This window comes from Lactuca saligna, chromosome 4 (assembly GCF_052625555.1).
Source record: "Lactuca saligna cultivar CGN05327 chromosome 4, ASM5262555v1, whole genome shotgun sequence".
NCBI classification, from domain to species: Eukaryota; Viridiplantae; Streptophyta; class Magnoliopsida; order Asterales; family Asteraceae; genus Lactuca; species Lactuca saligna.
Genome location: NC_136420.1, coordinates 69025959 through 69044024, shown reverse-complemented (window position 1 = coordinate 69044024; position 18066 = coordinate 69025959). Strand labels below are relative to the sequence as shown.

At 34.5% G+C, this 18066-nt stretch overlaps 1 protein-coding gene, 1 long non-coding RNA gene and 1 pseudogene across 2 annotated transcripts; 1 reads left to right on the top strand and 2 right to left on the bottom strand.

The window, feature by feature from the left end:
* Positions 1 to 1115: 1115 nt before the first annotated feature.
* LOC145038597 (DNA mismatch repair protein MSH1, mitochondrial-like) lies at positions 1116 to 4192 on the bottom strand. Its single transcript, XM_078986906.1, has 10 exons — positions 4107 to 4192; positions 3934 to 3992; positions 3043 to 3119; positions 2754 to 2951; positions 2173 to 2368; positions 1972 to 2097; positions 1821 to 1883; positions 1471 to 1677; positions 1307 to 1354; positions 1116 to 1227 (listed from the first exon to the last, which is right to left on the bottom strand). Exons 7-9 carry the CDS (start codon positions 1842 to 1844, stop codon positions 1352 to 1354), a joined length of 234 nt encoding a protein of 77 aa, XP_078843032.1. The 5' UTR covers positions 1845 to 1883; positions 1972 to 2097; positions 2173 to 2368; positions 2754 to 2951; positions 3043 to 3119; positions 3934 to 3992; positions 4107 to 4192; the 3' UTR covers positions 1116 to 1227; positions 1307 to 1351.
* Positions 4193 to 4500: 308 nt separating this feature from the next.
* LOC145038596 (uncharacterized) lies at positions 4501 to 6168 on the bottom strand. The gene is made up of 5 exons (XR_013679454.1): positions 5607 to 6168; positions 5380 to 5500; positions 5075 to 5283; positions 4718 to 4921; positions 4501 to 4563 (listed from the first exon to the last, which is right to left on the bottom strand). It is a non-coding gene; the product is annotated as an uncharacterized LOC145038596 (long non-coding RNA).
* A 4064-nt stretch (positions 6169 to 10232) lies between these two features.
* LOC145039726 (protein CANDIDATE G-PROTEIN COUPLED RECEPTOR 7 pseudogene) lies at positions 10233 to 11483 on the top strand (annotated as a pseudogene).
* Positions 11484 to 18066: the final 6583 nt, after the last annotated feature.

Sequence of the window (18066 nt, the reverse complement as noted above, 5' to 3'; positions counted from 1 at the left end):
AAGGTTGTGACTATTCTCTTAAGTTTCCAAGTTTATGGTGATTTGTGACTTCCATTTGAGGCATCCATACTATTGGTGCTAGGCTCTCAAACTCCAAGCAATCAACTACTACTACAAGGTAAGTAATTCTACAAGATTTATTTGATTCAAGTACCCCATGCCATGCTAGTTAGGATAAGAACCTTGGAAAAATAATTATTTGCATGTATCTTAGTCAAACATAGATCCAAGGTTTCTAGGGTTGCATGTACACCATAGGAGTGTTAGAATGCTCAAAACCCATCAACTTTGTCATGAAGTTCGTGGTATTGATCCATACCTGGTCCTTCTATAATCGCTTGGTGTATACAAGTCGTATACACTACTAGAAAAATAGCCTTTTACGACGCTCATCGCGCGTCGTAAAAGGCTCAGACGACGCGCAAATGCGCGTCAAGAAAGACCATGTCATAAAAAGAGACGACGCGAAATTACGACGTGCGTTTACGACACGCAATGCGTATCAAGGAAGGCCCTGTCATAAAGGAAGATGACACGCATTCGCGTGTTGTAACCTTAAGACACGCGTGTTAATGACACACAATGTGTATCAAGAAAGACCCTGTCAAGAAAGGCCATGTCATAAATGAAGATGACACACACTTTTGCGTATCATAATTTTAAATGTTTAAAAAAAATATTATTCATAGATTTACTAATTTTCAAATTAAATTTGTATTTAATGTCTCATAATAGAAAATAAAATATCATATACAAAAAATACAATCCATTGCATAAAATTTAATGTCATACAAATAATTGTTCCATGGAAAGATAAAACAAATCAATAGAAGTTGTAACAAAAATTTACTAACTAATTAGATACAAGAAATATAAAAAAAAAATATACCCTAAAATGCTTTTCAAAGTCTAATCTCCATGTCAGCTCTTCAACTCACTTCTCCAGTTTGTCCTTAGCTTCTTTAAGGGGTCGAGCATCTCTTGCAGCCTGTGACAACATTCTTAATTCTTTCCTAAGTGACACCTTTTTCCTGTCTGCTTGTGTTGAGTAAAAAGTTCAAAATATGTCCATCCCTAAGTGCACACAACAACTAAGGTATCTTTAATTAAACATTAAAAACTTTTTACAAATTTTCCCTCATAGATGAAGATAAAGATGAAGATGAGATGAGAATCATACACCTTCAAAGGCACAAAGAAGAACAGAACGTGGTATTATTTCGCCACCTAGAATGGGGGTAAAACTGTAAATAACAAATAATAACAAAGGAATAACAAACTATGGAAGCAAAGGAAGAACACTTACTGCTAAAGGAAGAAAAGGAATAACAAATTATTTCGCCACGTGGTATTACTACAAGATAATAATAATAATAATAATAATAATAATAATAATAATAATAATAATAATAATAATAATAATAATAATAATAATAATAATAATAATAAAACCAAAGGAAGAACACTTACTGCTAAAGATAAGGCTTCAACAGCTTTATCAACCTCTTCATATGATTCTTTTAGATGGATCTTTTTAACACGGTTTTTCCATGAAGATTCCATCTCTTCAAAAAAATCATTTGGTATGTTTGGATATGAACTTGTTTTCTGATCCTTTTCACCATCTAAAGAGATAAGTTCACAAATTCTATGGGAGATAGATTCACATTCATTCACCTGAAAATAACCAAACAAAGTATAGATAACAGATAAGTCTCATGGTATATAAAAGAATATATATATATATATATATATACACACACACACACACTATCAATTGCATCTCCAGAAATAAGTAAAGAAGCCACACAAAAACTTACCAACAAAATATTGGCTTCATCCATGGATGGCAGATCAACACCTTTCTCAAAAATTGGCTCCACCTAACAAAAAGAGCACAGAGAATAAGGGGAGGAAATTTTCTTGACACTTTAAACAGAGATATCAAAGTTGTACCATAATATTTATCACCTTTCTAATGGAAACAAAGTCTGAACAAGTAACAAGCAGGTTCACAATGCTTTTACAAATGCTTTCTTCGTTAGGTCTGATATAATCAACAAAGCTCTTCAAAAGGTAAGTCAGGAAAGAGACAGTCTGCAAGAATAAGATAGGGTAGAAATGTATAAGGGTGGTAGAGATTTGTAGACAAAATAGGGTATAAAAAGGTACCTGGATTCTTGGGGGACTTTTGACTTCGAGGTTTGCAGATGCAGTGGAGGTGAAAGTAGAAAAAGGGGTGGAGAATGCGATGGAATTATCAATGGTAAGGGTGGTGGTAGAGATTTGTAGACAAATCTTGCCAACCTTCAACAATGGAATTGTGCCCACTTCCAGAAGTGGTAATAGCTCAGAAAATGCAGTGAACCTGTTAATTGTTATGTTACCACACAAACAAAAAATGTTTCAGAACATAACAAGGGTAGAATGGGAAAATTAAGAAATTATGAGGAAAATGGTTGGAGAAAGATGTAAACATGCTTACTAAAAAAATTGATTAACAATTAAGTGAAGCAAGCAAAGTAAGAAGAAACAGGTAAATAGGGAAGGAACTTGAAATTACTCTTAGAATGCTTATAAGGAGATGATTCTAAAGGCTTTAAGTAGTATTAAGAAAAGGTGGGGCTATAGAACAATTACAGTTTCCTTATAGTGAACTTAGGTTATTTATAATTATAATGGCAAGACTTGATGGATGTGGGGTAGATTTAACTTAATTTTCAACAAAGGGTAAATAGGTTATTTAACTTAACCTTTAAAGACTCAAGATTCTTGTAACTCAAGATAGGGTCGGGAGAAAGACCCAGCTAACCCACAGGTTCAACCTTGACTCTCTAGTTGAACAATTTTACTTCTCCAAGTGGCTTTTGTTGAACCATTGGGACAAGAGCAGCTTTTGTTGAAGATTGTTGGCATTCTTAATAGCCAGTTAGCACCCCGAAGATATTTACCTTCCAAAAAACAACACAATTTTTGTAGCCTACATAAGAGATTAGTTATATCAAATCAAAAATAGAAAATCTTGTATCCATGGTTGTTCACCTCAATAACCATGTGAACATGGATATCTCCAATTTCACTGGCTTTGTCTAGTCTCATCTTGTATCCATGGAGAGCATCTGTTCATATATATTAATCGGGAAATGGTCATTATCAACAGTCTGATACAATCTTGGCAGCTGTAGGTTTTGTTTTTTGTTATATCAAAGTATGTTCCCTAATAAGCTAAAAGTACCAACAAAGTACCAAAGTAGGATATTATTTTACAAATAAAAGAATCCACCAAAATACCACAGGAACCATCTCTCTGTAATTTACAGATTAAACATTTATGCATTCAACAATCGGTCAAATACCGCAGCCACCAATTCTATAATTTACTCTTTTCTATATTTCTTGTTTCGAATTATCTTGGTTTTTAAATTGTAGTGAGTTTTTGAAACAACAAGTTATATTTAATGTTTAATAAAGTGTGGAATCAAGGGAAAATTAACATCATATGCTTTATTAGTTTTTTAAAATTGGATAAATGAAATAAAATAACAAAATTTAAAGATTAAGCCACATGTGCCTTTGCTCAAGTAGCAAAAATATGTCAAAATAACATCCTACTTTGTCAAAACACGTTATTTTGGTAAGATTTCAAACTAATATGTTATTTTCAAAGATTTAAGTACTTTGAAAACCAGTCAAAATAGGATGCTATTTACGTGTCTTTTTTTTGACCAAATACAGAAGGGTTTAGAAGAGAAAGCAAGAGAAATTAAACTTTCCCCATGAAGTCCCAACTTTTTACAAATTTGTCTTTATATATCTTTTTCTTCCATTTCATCAAGTGTGACATAATTAACAATTTTCTCAAATATTTTATATTTATGACAATATTTGTTTTCAAACAACAATTAATGGGGGGAAAAGGAAACATGGTCTTACCCTTTTAATGGTATAGCAGATTCCCACACCCAAGGCTTAACATCTTTGTCCTTGCATATCTTTAAAAATCAAAAAAAGAAAAAAATTAATATCAAATTTTTTCAAAGATAAAACATGTACATGTTGCTAATATCAGATTTGCATACTTAGATTCTAAAAAGGCTATCAGTTACCAAGAGTAATCAAACCATGATCCGAATATGCACCAACTCCATAAATCCCATTCAAATGGTCAGACACTTAGCCTACAGCATAAACTGTTTTATCATATTTTTATTTAAAAATGATGTTGAAAAAATTAAAAATTATATTATTATTCTTTAGTTTAAATTCTCACCTTCATAATGTAGCAAGATTGCAGTCTACTTACTATGCATTTCTAATCATTCAAAAAAGTTGGCATCAAGATCAAGCAATAGGACAATAAACCTTTATATTTTCTAACTACTTCCCAAAATATAAAATGAATTTTAAAAAATACGAAAATTGACAGTTTATATAATGTTATACTACTAAATGGTCATAAAATTTGCTAAATTATATATCTATAAAAACTTACATAACCTGTTGATGACATTTTTCCATAGTCTGCCTCCATTCAAGCAAGGTATTCTTCAAAACTACTTAAACCTGAAAGAATTTCATAAATAAGAATGACACAGACAAAGGGTTATTTATCAATGAACACATAATACAGGAGGTCAGGAGCATAATCTATTCAAATCCATGACAATTATTAATTCACAGAACTTTCACACAAAAAGTTAATGAAGAGGAAACAAACCTGATCATTAGTGCTTCCTTGAGATCTTGCATTGCCTCATCTAGAGATCCATTGCTGATTTTGTTGCTATTTTGATGACAATATTTATATATACTTTGAGCATCCCCTTTATGTGTCTTTGTGAAGCTCTTTAAAATCTAAAACTCTTTAATTGAAGGAAGCAATGATTGTAGACATATATACAAATAGCTGGTGGGCAAACCCCTAAAAAAGCAAATTCTTCAGTTTACGTCATTAAAATTAGATTATATTGATACAAATCATAGAAATAAAGAAATGGAAAAGGGAGAAGGAAAAGACATACATGAAACGAAAGGGAAACAACTGCAAAAAAAAAAAAAAAAAAAAAAAAAGTACCACTACAGTTGCAAATATGAAATATCAATTAAGGGATATCCCGTCTTCGGTTTTCTTGAATCGGTAGAACATCTTGACTAAATTGAAAAATCAAAACGCAAATCAATGAACAATCTCCAATCTCCCTTCGTCTGCAACCATCGTTCGTGTTGCACAATGAATGATTCTTCAAGATGTTTTTTTTATCTTCAATCTCCATAAATGCTCCTCTGTTGAAATTTTGAGTGAGTTGTCGCTTTATGGTTAGAGAAGTTAGGGTTTAACATACAGAAATTTTAGAGTGAGAGAAGGTTGGTGAGGTTTACCATGAGAAAGAAAATGAAGATGAAGCTGGTGAGACTTTTGGGTTGATCACGAAGCAAGAAGTGTGCCTAAGCACAGTGCAAGAAGATTATTCCTTTGATTTGATCTTATAAATAGTAGAACCTGAGAAACATGGTGTTATTGATGATGGAAGTTAGGATTTAGTTTTGATTAGGAAAAATGAAAAAACAAACCATATTGTTTGAAAAAGAAGAGAAAGCAATGATACTTTTGACTTGGAATCCAAACACCGGTGTTGATATCAGAGAGGAAGGAGCGGTGGTTAAGAAAGACGAAGGTGGAAGAGCAGCGATGGTGCGTATGTAGGTCCCAATAGTGTTGCGGGTGCGTCGACAGATATAGAGAAAACGGTGGAAGACCACCGACCAACAAACAATTAACAACAAAACTTATGAATACAAGAAAGAGATAACTTCACCCGAGGAAGAGCCCTTATTGATGCTACTCTAGTCTTTACTATCAGATCTCTCCATGTCCACAACAAGATTTGCCAACTCGAAATGAGAAATATTAGGGTTTGGAGAGGAAAAAGGGGCCGCTGTGTTAGAAGTGTGTATTGAGTTTTTAGGGTTCAATTTCAACTCAATTATTAAAGAGTCTAAAACGATTACACGTCCTTGTACCTCACTCAATAATCGAAACCATAGAAATTCACGCCGCCGGCTCCAAAGCACCATAATCATGCTGAGATCCAGAATCGTATACGTTTGCTGTTTACAAATCTGTTGTTGAACCCTGAAGAATCGACTTAGGTATTCCCACCGCTGAAGATGAAGATGAAGGCCCTAAGGCTTTTTCTTGAGGCGGGGGGATTAATTTTTGGGATCCAATAGGCGGGGGTAATTTTCGTCGATTTCATTTCCCGCCTAAAACGCGTGTTTCACTTAAAAATTATAAAGCTACACATTTACATGATGCACATTTTATGAAAGGCGCCCTCCGCATTTCTTTTTTTTTTTCTTTTCTGACACTAATTTTAGGGCGCGTACAAATGCGTGTCTTCTATCCTTCAAATTTTGCAAAGCTGACATTATTTTTTAAGGCACGTACAAATGCGCGTCCTCTATCAGCGAGTGTCATTGTTTACGCGTCATTAAAGGGTTGTTTTCTTGTAGTGATATAATCAAGATTGAAAAGACAATTAAATAAGTGATTCTACCCTAAGCCCACAACCAAACAAGGAACAGGAGTTAAAGCGGAATCACAAATCCTAAGTTTGTAGAATCTTAATTATGTAAATAACCCTAACGTATACACTAAGTAATCATAGACTACCAGCAAGGGTCCTTAGTTTCCATATGAATGATGTGATTAACTCGGGCAAGAAAGTAATTACGACTACTTTTTCCATAGCTACTGAGTAGTTTTCATGTTTTGTTGCGTTTCAAAACCTATGATCGATAAGCTTTATTTGGCACTAGCGTTAATAAATACCGAAGCCTAAACATTGTTGTTATGAAATGTACTGATAACCACAGGTGGTTCCGGGAGAGCCTCTCCTGCAATGATCATAGGTACCCTTCCATTTCCACCTCGATTCTTTAGTTGCAGGCAATCCTTCCTAAAATACTCTGGCTGATTGCACTTATAACAATTATGGTTGTCTATCCGAATGGCATAACTTACAAACTTGTAATATCCATATCAACTTTTGAATGCTATTATAGGGACATGTTCTTCCTGAACTCTAGGTAGATGGTACCCTGATCGCAAATCAAACTTTGAAAAGAATCAGGTCCTTGTAATTTGCCAAAACATACCATTTCTTGTAGGATAACGAGTACCGATTCTTGACGGTAAGCTTGTTCAATTCCTGGTAGTCAGTCCTCTTCCTAATGAGTTCAACTTTCCTCTTCACGAGTGAGACTGGCGCTCCCCAGGGTGAGGAGCTTGATTCAATGAATCCACTGTCTTAATACTTCGTGTATTTGACTAGACAATTCTTGTATTTCTACTGGGGCTAGTCTGTATAGAGACTTTGCTACAGGGGTTGCTTCTGCGATTAAGTCGATTTTGAACTTGACTCGTTGTACGGGTGGTAGTCTCGGAAGGTATTCTGGGAATACATCGGAAAGGTTACGGACTTATGGAATATCATTGATGTCTTTCACTTCCTGTTTTTCATCCACATGGGGGCCTAGGAAGGCGTGGTACTTCTCGTGTAGGTACTTCTAAGCCTTGAAGCAAGAGACATTTGTCACCCCAGACCTACCAGTCTAACTGTAGCTATAATTTTAGGTGCGGGATTGTCAGTCACGTATAGATTTATATACAAGTATCACACTCTCTTATGGGAGATTTTGGTTATAATACATAACTTTTGTAGGTACTCTAGTAAGTACTTGAAGACTTGTCTCATAAAATGTATTAACGGTTTACGTATAGTGTAATGAAAACCCTTTTGTATGTGGAAGTATTATCCTTCCATAGTAGTTACATAATGCAAAATAATTATGCCTTTAAATAATTATTTTGTGTTGTATTTCAAACTGTAAAATAGGCTAAATGACCCATAAACTATATCTATTATAATTTATAATGTATCTTCCATTTAATGAAAATCTTTGTATTTTTAGTAAACTTTGCATGAAAAATATTCATAAGCTTGGTAGTAACGTTATTTCATGTATTTAACATTTTTACATAAAATGTAAGAAAACATAAGTCACGATTTTGTATATTAACACAAGTTCTCTTGTGTTTAACTTGTACCCTCCCCCTAAAACACGAAAATCTTGAAAATGTAGGGGTATGAACTCACCTTGAGTGTGATCGTGGTTGGATAAAAAGCGACGGTGAAGATCTTCAAGCTAAGAACACTTGAAAGTGATTGTATCCTAATAGTTTGAAACAAACGATAATGTGCGTAAATGAGATGAATTATCAAGAAAGTGTCGTATAAACACTAGATTATATAAGGAATACTTACAACAATTCTTAAGAACTATCTTGAAGATTTAGTCTCCTGGGAATTGTTTGAAGATGTTATCTGGGACACTTATGAAGATTTGAAGACATAAGACTTGCTCTTGAGAGAAAAGTGGGGAAACTTGAACATGTATATGTGGATTATGAAGGGGTTTTCGACCCTATTTATGGGTTTGGGGGGAGGGGGGGGGGGGTAAAGTGATGTTTGCATTGGTATGTGTAATTTATCATCTTGGGAAAAGGATCTACCAATCACATTTCAGCACTATTGAATCAAATTGGTGATTTCGGCCTATGCACCATCGAAATCACCTTTAAACCACCGAAATCACATGTGATTTCGGTCTAGGTATGATTTCAGTTTAGTTAAGATTTCGATCCTGGCATGTGATTTTGGTCCATCACAACCGAAATCTCAAGGTTTTTCGGTCATAAAACCGAGAACCCTAAAAGCAAGGTGTAAAAGTGTTTTGTCTTAACCATTTGACTTTTGTTGACTTGTTTGACTTTTGTTGAATTGATTGACTTTTGTTGACCTAGAATAGTCGGTTGTCACAGTTACAGTTCTTCAACGTTACATAGGGGACCGAATCAACAAAGATTCATGGACCGAGCCCACCATTTTAAAAGGGATATCAAACATGCTAATTGGATATTTTGGACCCCGTACACCTTTGTACCCAATAAGAAGCGAAATCAAAACACTCTTAGCTTGTTCGATCACCACCATTGATATAGGGAAATCTATAGAAAAGTCCTGAATTTTTGGGAAAATTTTCAATAAAATCCTAAAAGATTTTTTTTAACAGAAAAGTCTCGATTATTTAACAATTTGTCCAAATTAACGATTTGTTTTTTATTTTTTTTATTTTTTATATATATATTTGGACAACCAATGACATATTATATGAATTCTCAAAATAATAAGACTTCTCTGTTATAAAAAAATTAGAACTCTTTTAAACATTTTTATTAAAGTTTGTGACTAATTTGTAGATTTCCACAAATATATTATTATTATTATTATTATTATTATTATTATTATTAACTTATGAACATTTATCTCAAAATTAGACCTTTTGTACATGCTTTACCCTCAACTTTTCTTAATTTAAAGTTAGTTCTTTGCAAAAATCCAAAAACTCATGATTACGTATTAATTAAAAACAAACCAATACTTTTGTTTTTGCGCAACACCTAGTTGAATTTTCTTTAATAATCTTCATTAATAAATTAAAATCTTTTTGTAACATGTCTATTTCTTCTTCATTGGGATACATGATATTTTTTAAAATTTTTAAAATTTTCATTTTCCACTTGTCCTTTTATCGTATTAAATTAAAATTTCACATTTAATATATAAGATAATATATATAAGATATTTATTAGAAAAGATTTATATATGTAAAGTATTCAATTAATAAAAACCTCGTTATTTTTAATAATTCAAAATTTTTCTAATTTCTTTTATAAATTCAAATTTCTTAAATTGTTAAAATTTCATATATATATATATATATATATATATATATATATATATATATATATATATATATATATATATATATATATTAAACTGATATAATACTTGAGTCTCAAACCTAAATCTCTAACAATTATCGTGAGATTTCCATAAATATATTAGAGAAAAATAGTTATAAAACTTGCTTTAAATCCAATATTTGAAAGTAGTACGGGATTCACTCCTAATATAATCTTTTATCATCACACCAGTTATTTATTTTTCAAATTTTAAACTTTCATCTTTATCCCTGTTTTTCTTATCCTTTATTTGTTTGTGTTAAAAGGGTTTCCGCGACCACCGGATAATCTTTCCTACTCTCACGGTTTCACCTTTTCTGGACTACCGCCTTCCTTCGCCGTTAGCCGGCACCGGTAAACCAAAATGATAATTTTAGAAAAAATTCTCACTTCCGTTGTCGTCTTCTTCCTCTTAACTGCACCATCCACTGCGGATATCATATCTCTGAATCTCTATTCTGATAATCGACATATGATATTTTTCTCGGATTTCGAATTCTCACATGCCGGTTACGTATCCTTCGATATATCTTCCCTGACGGTCAACTCCTCCACCTCCTTCGATCCTACGCATAGTGGTTTCGTCCTTCAACGGCGTGAGGTGCAAGACCAGCAAAACACTAGTATTTGCCCTTTGGATTTCAAATTAAACTCAACCGTCTTTACTTTCCAAGATCTTTCCCATGCGTTCAACAAATCATACCCTGTCACACATCCGGGTATGAACTCACTTTTCTTTGTCAATTGCAACGGCGAAGGCGAATCCTTTGTGACTACGGCCGGCCGTGCAGAGCTCTACAACATGGATGATGGTACTACCAGAAACTATTTATCAGCAGGGCTAACGCACCTCCCGTTTCTTTACTTCTTTTCCTCCTTCATTTATTTGCGTTTTCTAGGGTTTTGGATAAAGAACAAACGATGTTTTCACGGGATCCATTCACTCATGGGTGGGTTACTTGTTATGAATTATGTTCAGCTTATATGTGCGGCAGCCGATCTATATTTTGTGAAGGTTACAGGTACTCCTCATGGATTCGATGGCTTATTTTACATATTTCAGCTTATCAGGACTGTGCTTTTGTTTACCGTGATCACGTTGATCGGTACTGGATGGTGTTTGTGGAAGCCGTATTTGGAAGAATGTGAAATAGTGATTTTGATTTTTGTGATCGTAGTTCAGGTCTGGGCTAATGTAGATTCTATATTGATATGGAAATTCGACGGACCTTATAATATATACCGGGAACGTTGGACCTATAGTTCTACAACCTTAGATATCATCTGTTGCTTTGTTATTTTCGTCCCTATAGTGTTGTCAGTTATCTCGTTGAAGAAGAATCGTGAGGCTGATGCGAATGCTGCTATGAATCTGGTCAGGTTGTGCCTATTTGGGATTGTGGTTTTTTTATACGTGCTCTTTACGAGGTTTCTTGTTCGTGGATTATTTCCCGCATGGGTGAATTATGGGGTACAGGAAATCGGTATTCTTGTGGTATGTGTGCTGATGTTTTTCATTTTTAGGCCACTTGATGATGAGGATGATGATAAAAAAGCAGTCCAGATTAGCCCTTCTTCCTATTTTAGTGTGCGAGTTTCAAGTAGCTTTTCGTAGAACAATTTGAGTGTTTTAAGTTTGAGTTTTAGCTTTGTTCTTTACTGGTAGGTTGATGGATAGCTTTAGTTGATTTCAGAAGTTCCCATCGTAATTTAGCTTTGCAAATTATCATACTTTTGGGTTGTTTCTATGACCATTCCTCCCCTTTATTCAAACTTGACTTTTTTTGGAACATGAACTTTTTTTTATACTGTAATCTTTTTACATTTATCAAACCAAACAGAAAACAAAAAGGATTTCATTTCGATTTCTGCCAATCAGAACCAAACACACACCAAAGAGAGAGCAGCTAGTCTCATTTTCTAAACTTGTTGCTTGTAAACACAGCTTTTATGTTTATACATGTCAAAAGCCCCAAAATGGTTTGTTCTTTCACCAAGATACATAAGATACTTTTGAAAGAATGAATTCAGAATTTTACAATATTCACATTTTACTTTTATGTAAAAAAAACGGGATAGAAGAAATGGTATTGCCTAGTACAAATTTCGAAAATTACAATTGGGAAAATGACTTAAAAGGGTAAAAATGTTTCAAAAATGTACAAAAAACACCATCATTCTTTTTTTAGTGAAAAAAATACCATTAAAGTGAATTTTTTGTACAAAAAATACCAACAAAGTACAAATAACCTTTTAAATGACCTGAGGTAACCGGTTACCTCAAGTCAACTACTGAACGTCTTTATTAACCTTCATTCATCAAATTAGGGTTCCATCTTTATCCCCCTTCTTCATCTCTTTTGGCTCCTATGGCATCTTCAAGTTCATCGAATTATTCGAACATTTCGAAGAGCAGGAGCACAATTGATTATGCCCACCCTTGTCACTGTGAGAAGCCTTCCCAAGTTTGGACCTCAACTACGACTAATAATCCGGGTAGAAAGTTCAGAGTATGTCGTAACTCACTAGTAAGTGGTTCTAGCATCTATCATCTACTTCTTCTTCATACTTAATTTGTTATGTGAATTTTATTATGTATATTGAAGGATAAGAAGAAGAAGAAATGTGATTTCTGGGAATGGGTCGATCAAAATGAAGAACTAATAAAAGAAGACAACACTGAAGTCAAGATATCAATATTGGAAAATAATTTTTGGACACATAAGGTGAAGGCAGATAAAGAATCAATGAGTTTCAGAAAAGACTTGGATAAATTAACTAGGAAGTATTGGAATCTCAAATGTTGTATGTTGTTGTTCTTTGTTATGTTTTGTATGAATGTTATGTTGAAATGAAATGAAAATTGTAATGTAATGACTTTGGTAATGTATTTAGAAAGTTTGGTTAACTAAAAGTCTTGTGTTGGAATTGATTTATTGGTTACTGCTTAATACTGAAATGGAATCATTGATTCCTGAAATGGAATGGATTTATTAGTTACTGCTTAATATTGATTCTTCACACAGGATTGGAATTAATGGTTCCTGATTAATTATCTTTGTGTATATAGAAATGAAATTAATGATTTTTGGTTAATTGTCATTGTGACTGCAAGAATGGAATGGAAATATTGATTATTGCTTTATATTGATTCTTCACACATGAATGGAATTAATGGTTCCTGATTAATTATCTTTGTGTATATAGAAATGAAATTAATGATTTTTGGTTAATTGTCATTGTGATTCCAAGAATGGAATCATTGATTCCTGAAATGAAATGGAAATATTGATTATTGCTTTATATTGATTCTCCACACATGAATGGAATTAATGGTTCCTGATTAATTATCTTTGTGTATATAGAAGTGAAATTAATGATTTTTGGTTAATTGTCATTGTGATTCCAAGAATGGAATCATTGATTCCTAGAATGGAATGGAAATATTGATTACCAAACCACACATTGGAATGGCCTTGTCCAGGAATTAATGATTCTTGGTTTATATATTGGAATGGCCACATATTGGAATGGAATTAACTATTCTTGGTTTATATATTGAAATGGAATTAATGATTCCTGGTTTATATAATGGGATAAAGTTGGACCACATATTGGAATGGTCTTGTCTCTGTCCTTGTCCATAAATATAAACACTCACATTACCAAACCACATGCATTATCTAAGTGGGACCACATACATTAAATATACACATTACTACATACATTAAATATACACATTACCACATACATTGTCAAAATACACATTACACATAACCACATGTAGCTTCAGCAGTTTTTGACTTAAATGTAAACAAGACATCAAAAGTTGTGCCTAACAAAAGATTCCCTACCAAAAGTTGTCCTGCACTTACCAAAAGATTCCCTAAAAAAAGCTAACAAAAGTTATCCCCATTACTACTCCTAGAGTGTTACAGGATTTTCAAGACTTCCCCCTGTATCATCCTTGGTCACCACCTTCCTCCTCAACCGAAGTTTTATGTTCCTCTGAGAAGGACCGCACTTTCTCCTTTTCAAAGTTGGAGCAACCACATGATGATTCACCACTTCTTCATCAACTAGTTGTTCAACCTCCATCTCTAAATCATCCTCTGAATCTCCTTCAACTTCTTTCCCTGAATCACCTCCAACCTCATCCTCTAAATCAACTCTAACTTCCTCAGCTTCCTCATGGTCTTGTCCCTGTCCTTCTCCCTGTCCTTGCCCTTGACCCTGCCCCTCACCCTCAAATAGCTCATGGTAATCAAAGAGATCTGAATCATCTACTGCATTAAGCTGTTTCAGAGGACATTTCCTCTTGTTATGACCTGGTTGGGAACATAAACTGCATTTAGAAGTGATCCCAACTTTGCTGACAGTGTGTCTGTCACTTCTTTCTTAAATGCATTTCTTCCTGTTTGTCTTTGGTCTGCCAGGCAATCTTCTACGCTTTGGTGGTAAGATGGTATTCATATCATTTGTTGGCCACATTTCATGTCCATTAATTGGCTTAACATTATACTTGTAGCAGCTTCCAAACATTTGTGTTGTGTACCAATTTGCTACATACTCCTCTATATTCCCATTCAAGCACAAGATTGCAGAAATAGTATGTACACATGGTATACCTGTCAGTTTCCATGATCTACATCCACATGTTCTTTTATGTAAGTCAACTGCATACACCTCATTCAACCATCTACACTCATATTGATGAAAACCACTTGGAATTACTCCCCAAAACCTGTTATGAAATGTAACATATATATATATATATATATATATATATATATATATATATATATATAATGTATAAATACCTCTATATTTTCTTCATGTCCTCAATCTTCCTTCTTATTGAGGGACAAATGTCCAAGTTCCACTTCAATCCCTTCCTTTACTGAGTAAACATCCTTTCCATGACATACACTTTAATGTCTTCCAACATTGCTATTATTGGTTTTTTTCTAGCTTCCACAATAGCTGCATTAAATGACTCCGATACACCATTTTCAATGGCATCACTACCACTATCTTCCCTAAAAAAATGCCCTGGACCATGTGTTTGGTTTTTTTTTCCATCAGTTGTTCATAGGCAGTATTGTCAATCAGTTTGATATCCTTCATGATGTCTTCAAATTTTGTGGTTGTTGTGGCCTTGGCAGCAAACCAGAAAAGTTTCCTGTATTCTGCTCCTGAGAATTTTTTCTTGAAGTTGGCATAAACATGCCTGGCACATTGTCTATGCTCACATTCTGGCACTCTTTCCTTAACTGCTTCAATCAGTCCCTATTAAGTAACATTTTGATGTCATTATAAGTTAAAAATAAAATAGAAATACTATTATGAAAAAACAGTTGAGTACCTTGTGTTGGTCAGATATGATGGTTAGTCCTCTACCTTGTCCCATATCAATGTCTTCAAGTAATAGATCCAAAAACCATTTCCAATTTGCCTTATTTTCAACTGGTACAACAGCCCAGGCTAGAGGATACATTTGGTTATTAGCATCCCTACCAACAGCTAAAACTACCTCACCTCTACAAAGTCCCTGTAAAAAACATCCATCTACACCAATCACTCTTCTACACCCCTCAATCCAACCATCCTTCACAGCCTTCAAGCAAATATACATCTTAGAAAAATGGACTGTAGAATCAGGCATGATATCCACATCCAATTTCACTGTGGAACCTGGATTAGTCCTCAATAACTCCAAACCATAACTCCTAAGCTTTTCATAGTGTGCCACTAAGCTCCCTTCTATCTCATCCATTGCAATTTTTTTGGCATTTCTACACTGTCCAAAACTAACTTTTAGATTAAAATCTCTAAGGACTGCTGCTGCCATTTTCCTGTAACTAATTCTTGGATTATCTATTATGGTTTCTATTAATTGTTTTCCAATCCAACTATATGTGACCATTGAACCTAAATTTAAGGCCCTACTACAATTATGTTCAGAGATTAAGGACTTAATCTGAAATGATCTTTCTTTACTCATCCAAGTTGCCCACAACCTAAAAGGGCATTTAGACTTCTCTTCACCTTTGCAACATCTAACTAATAATCTTGTTGAATCATTTTTTTCATACCACAGTTTATACCCATTAGCAACAGCATAATTACTTAACAAATGCTTAAGTTCATAATGATCACAGAATTTCATACCTAAGACTAGAAACATTGTATCCCATTTTTGGTTAGGATCACGAACTGGATACTTATGAAGATTTTTCATGACATCTTTCTTATCATCTTTCTCATCATCCACAATTCTTGGAGGCTTGAAAAATTTTCTTCTAATGAAAGGATCATCAAATGGCTGTAGTTGTATCACTTCATCATCAGGCTCATGCTCCACGAACTCATCATCTGAAAGCTCAGAGTCTACATCATCATCATCATCCGTATTACCATCTACTGATCCATCTTTAGCTATCTCTTCTTCAATCCACTCCATAACTGGATATTGACTGTGATCAATGTACAAATTGATCATACCCCCATTCTCATACCCAGCATCAAGGAAACAAACATAATCATTTTCATCTTCCAAGACTCTTAACCCATCTCTCAGTGAACGTTGTGGAAGACAATAGTACACATTGATTGTTCCATCCTTGACCAACTTCTTCACATACGAGATGAACTCCATGAAACTCATGCTTCTGAAATCGACATTACTAACAACCATTTTTACTGGATTGAAATACACAATCGGTTTGGGGACAAAAGAACCTGTATGATTTACTTCGATTGTGAACTTGGAATCCATTGTGATTCTGTGGAAAGGATGAACGAACGAAGTAGAAGGAAAAAAGGAACCCTTGATTTTGGGGGAAATAACAAAGGGTAAGGGCACAATTATTCTGATAAATCTTTTAACCGGCTAACCTATAATACCCGATTTAATGGTATTTTTTTTACTAAAAAAAGAATAATGGTGTTTTTTTTGTACGTTTTAGAAACATTATTACCCTTTTAAGTCATTTTCCCAAATAAAATCCCCACGTTCATATCTTCTCTTCTGTCTCCTCCCACCTCCGACCCTGTAGAGCGTCGATCACCTCCTCCGACCTCCTCCCGTCGTCGACCTTCCCTGAAATCGACTCTATCAGCCGATCACCGCCTCTGCTTGCGCCGCCTTTTCCACCGGTAATGAACCCCTCCATCTTCCTCAAATTCTAAAACCCTCCACAGTTCGATACAATTAAATTTGTTGGGGACAATGGCGACGGTATATGTTCAGAGCTCCGGCAGCTAGTGGTGGTGGTGTCCTTTAACATCCATCACCACTCAATCACCAAACCTGGCAGATATGGGGGATCAGAGTCACCACCGAGCTGTCGCTCCCACGGCTTTCCAATTCCACCCGACATGACCAACCATCATCGACGTGTTCAATCTATACCTCAGCGACCGCGATAATTCAGACGATTTGGTCTGAGAACCTCTGTATGTTTTACTCTCTCTACGTTTCAATTTCAATGAATAATAAAAGTTTTTTTGATACATGGATGTTGATGATGAGATTATGTGACATCCCCAAAATCTCGGCCAGAAAAAAACCGATTTTCATTTATGCTTTTAAATAAATTCAGAGTAAATCCTTTTGATTTGAAAGAGTTGTGGAATTTGTTCCCAAAAACAAAACATGATAAAACAATGTTTACCAAAGCATTTCATAAAAGAAATGTATTTTCATTATAATCAAAACTCGGGGTGTCATGTTCCGATACAGATCAATAAGCATAACCGAATACATTACAAGTCATAAAACAAATATAAACATATGCAGACTTGCAAACAAAACAACTTGATGGTTCGTCTATCTCATGCCCTTCCGCCACTTCCTGTAATACAAATAAAACTGAGTGGGTCAGGCTTGGGAGCCTGGTGAGCATATAGGGTTTTCAACCCACAATAAATAATTAAATTAATTATTATCAACCAACAATAACCCAGTTACCCATTCCCGTTATTCTCACTTTACGTCCCTAAAATAACTAACACAAGGGACCTAATCTAAGTATATTTTCATCGGGGTGACAACACATGCTGCGGGGGTTCCTCAGCAATATAAGTCAAATAAGGCAACCATGAGGGGATGGAATACAACGAATGAACACCCAAGTTCATTAACACTTACAGGTTATGAGCCTGCTAGCGTTCCACTAGACTGTCTAGAAAAGTCC

Bases quoted from the DNA above. Each gene is read 5' to 3' on its own strand.
- LOC145038597 (XM_078986906.1), bottom strand. From the start codon at position 1,844: ATGGATGAAGCCAATATTTTGTTG. The intron at 1,678-1,820 runs GTAAGTTTTTGT...GGTTATTTTCAG, and splicing joins ATGAAGCCAATATTTTGTTG to GTGAATGAATGTGAATCTAT.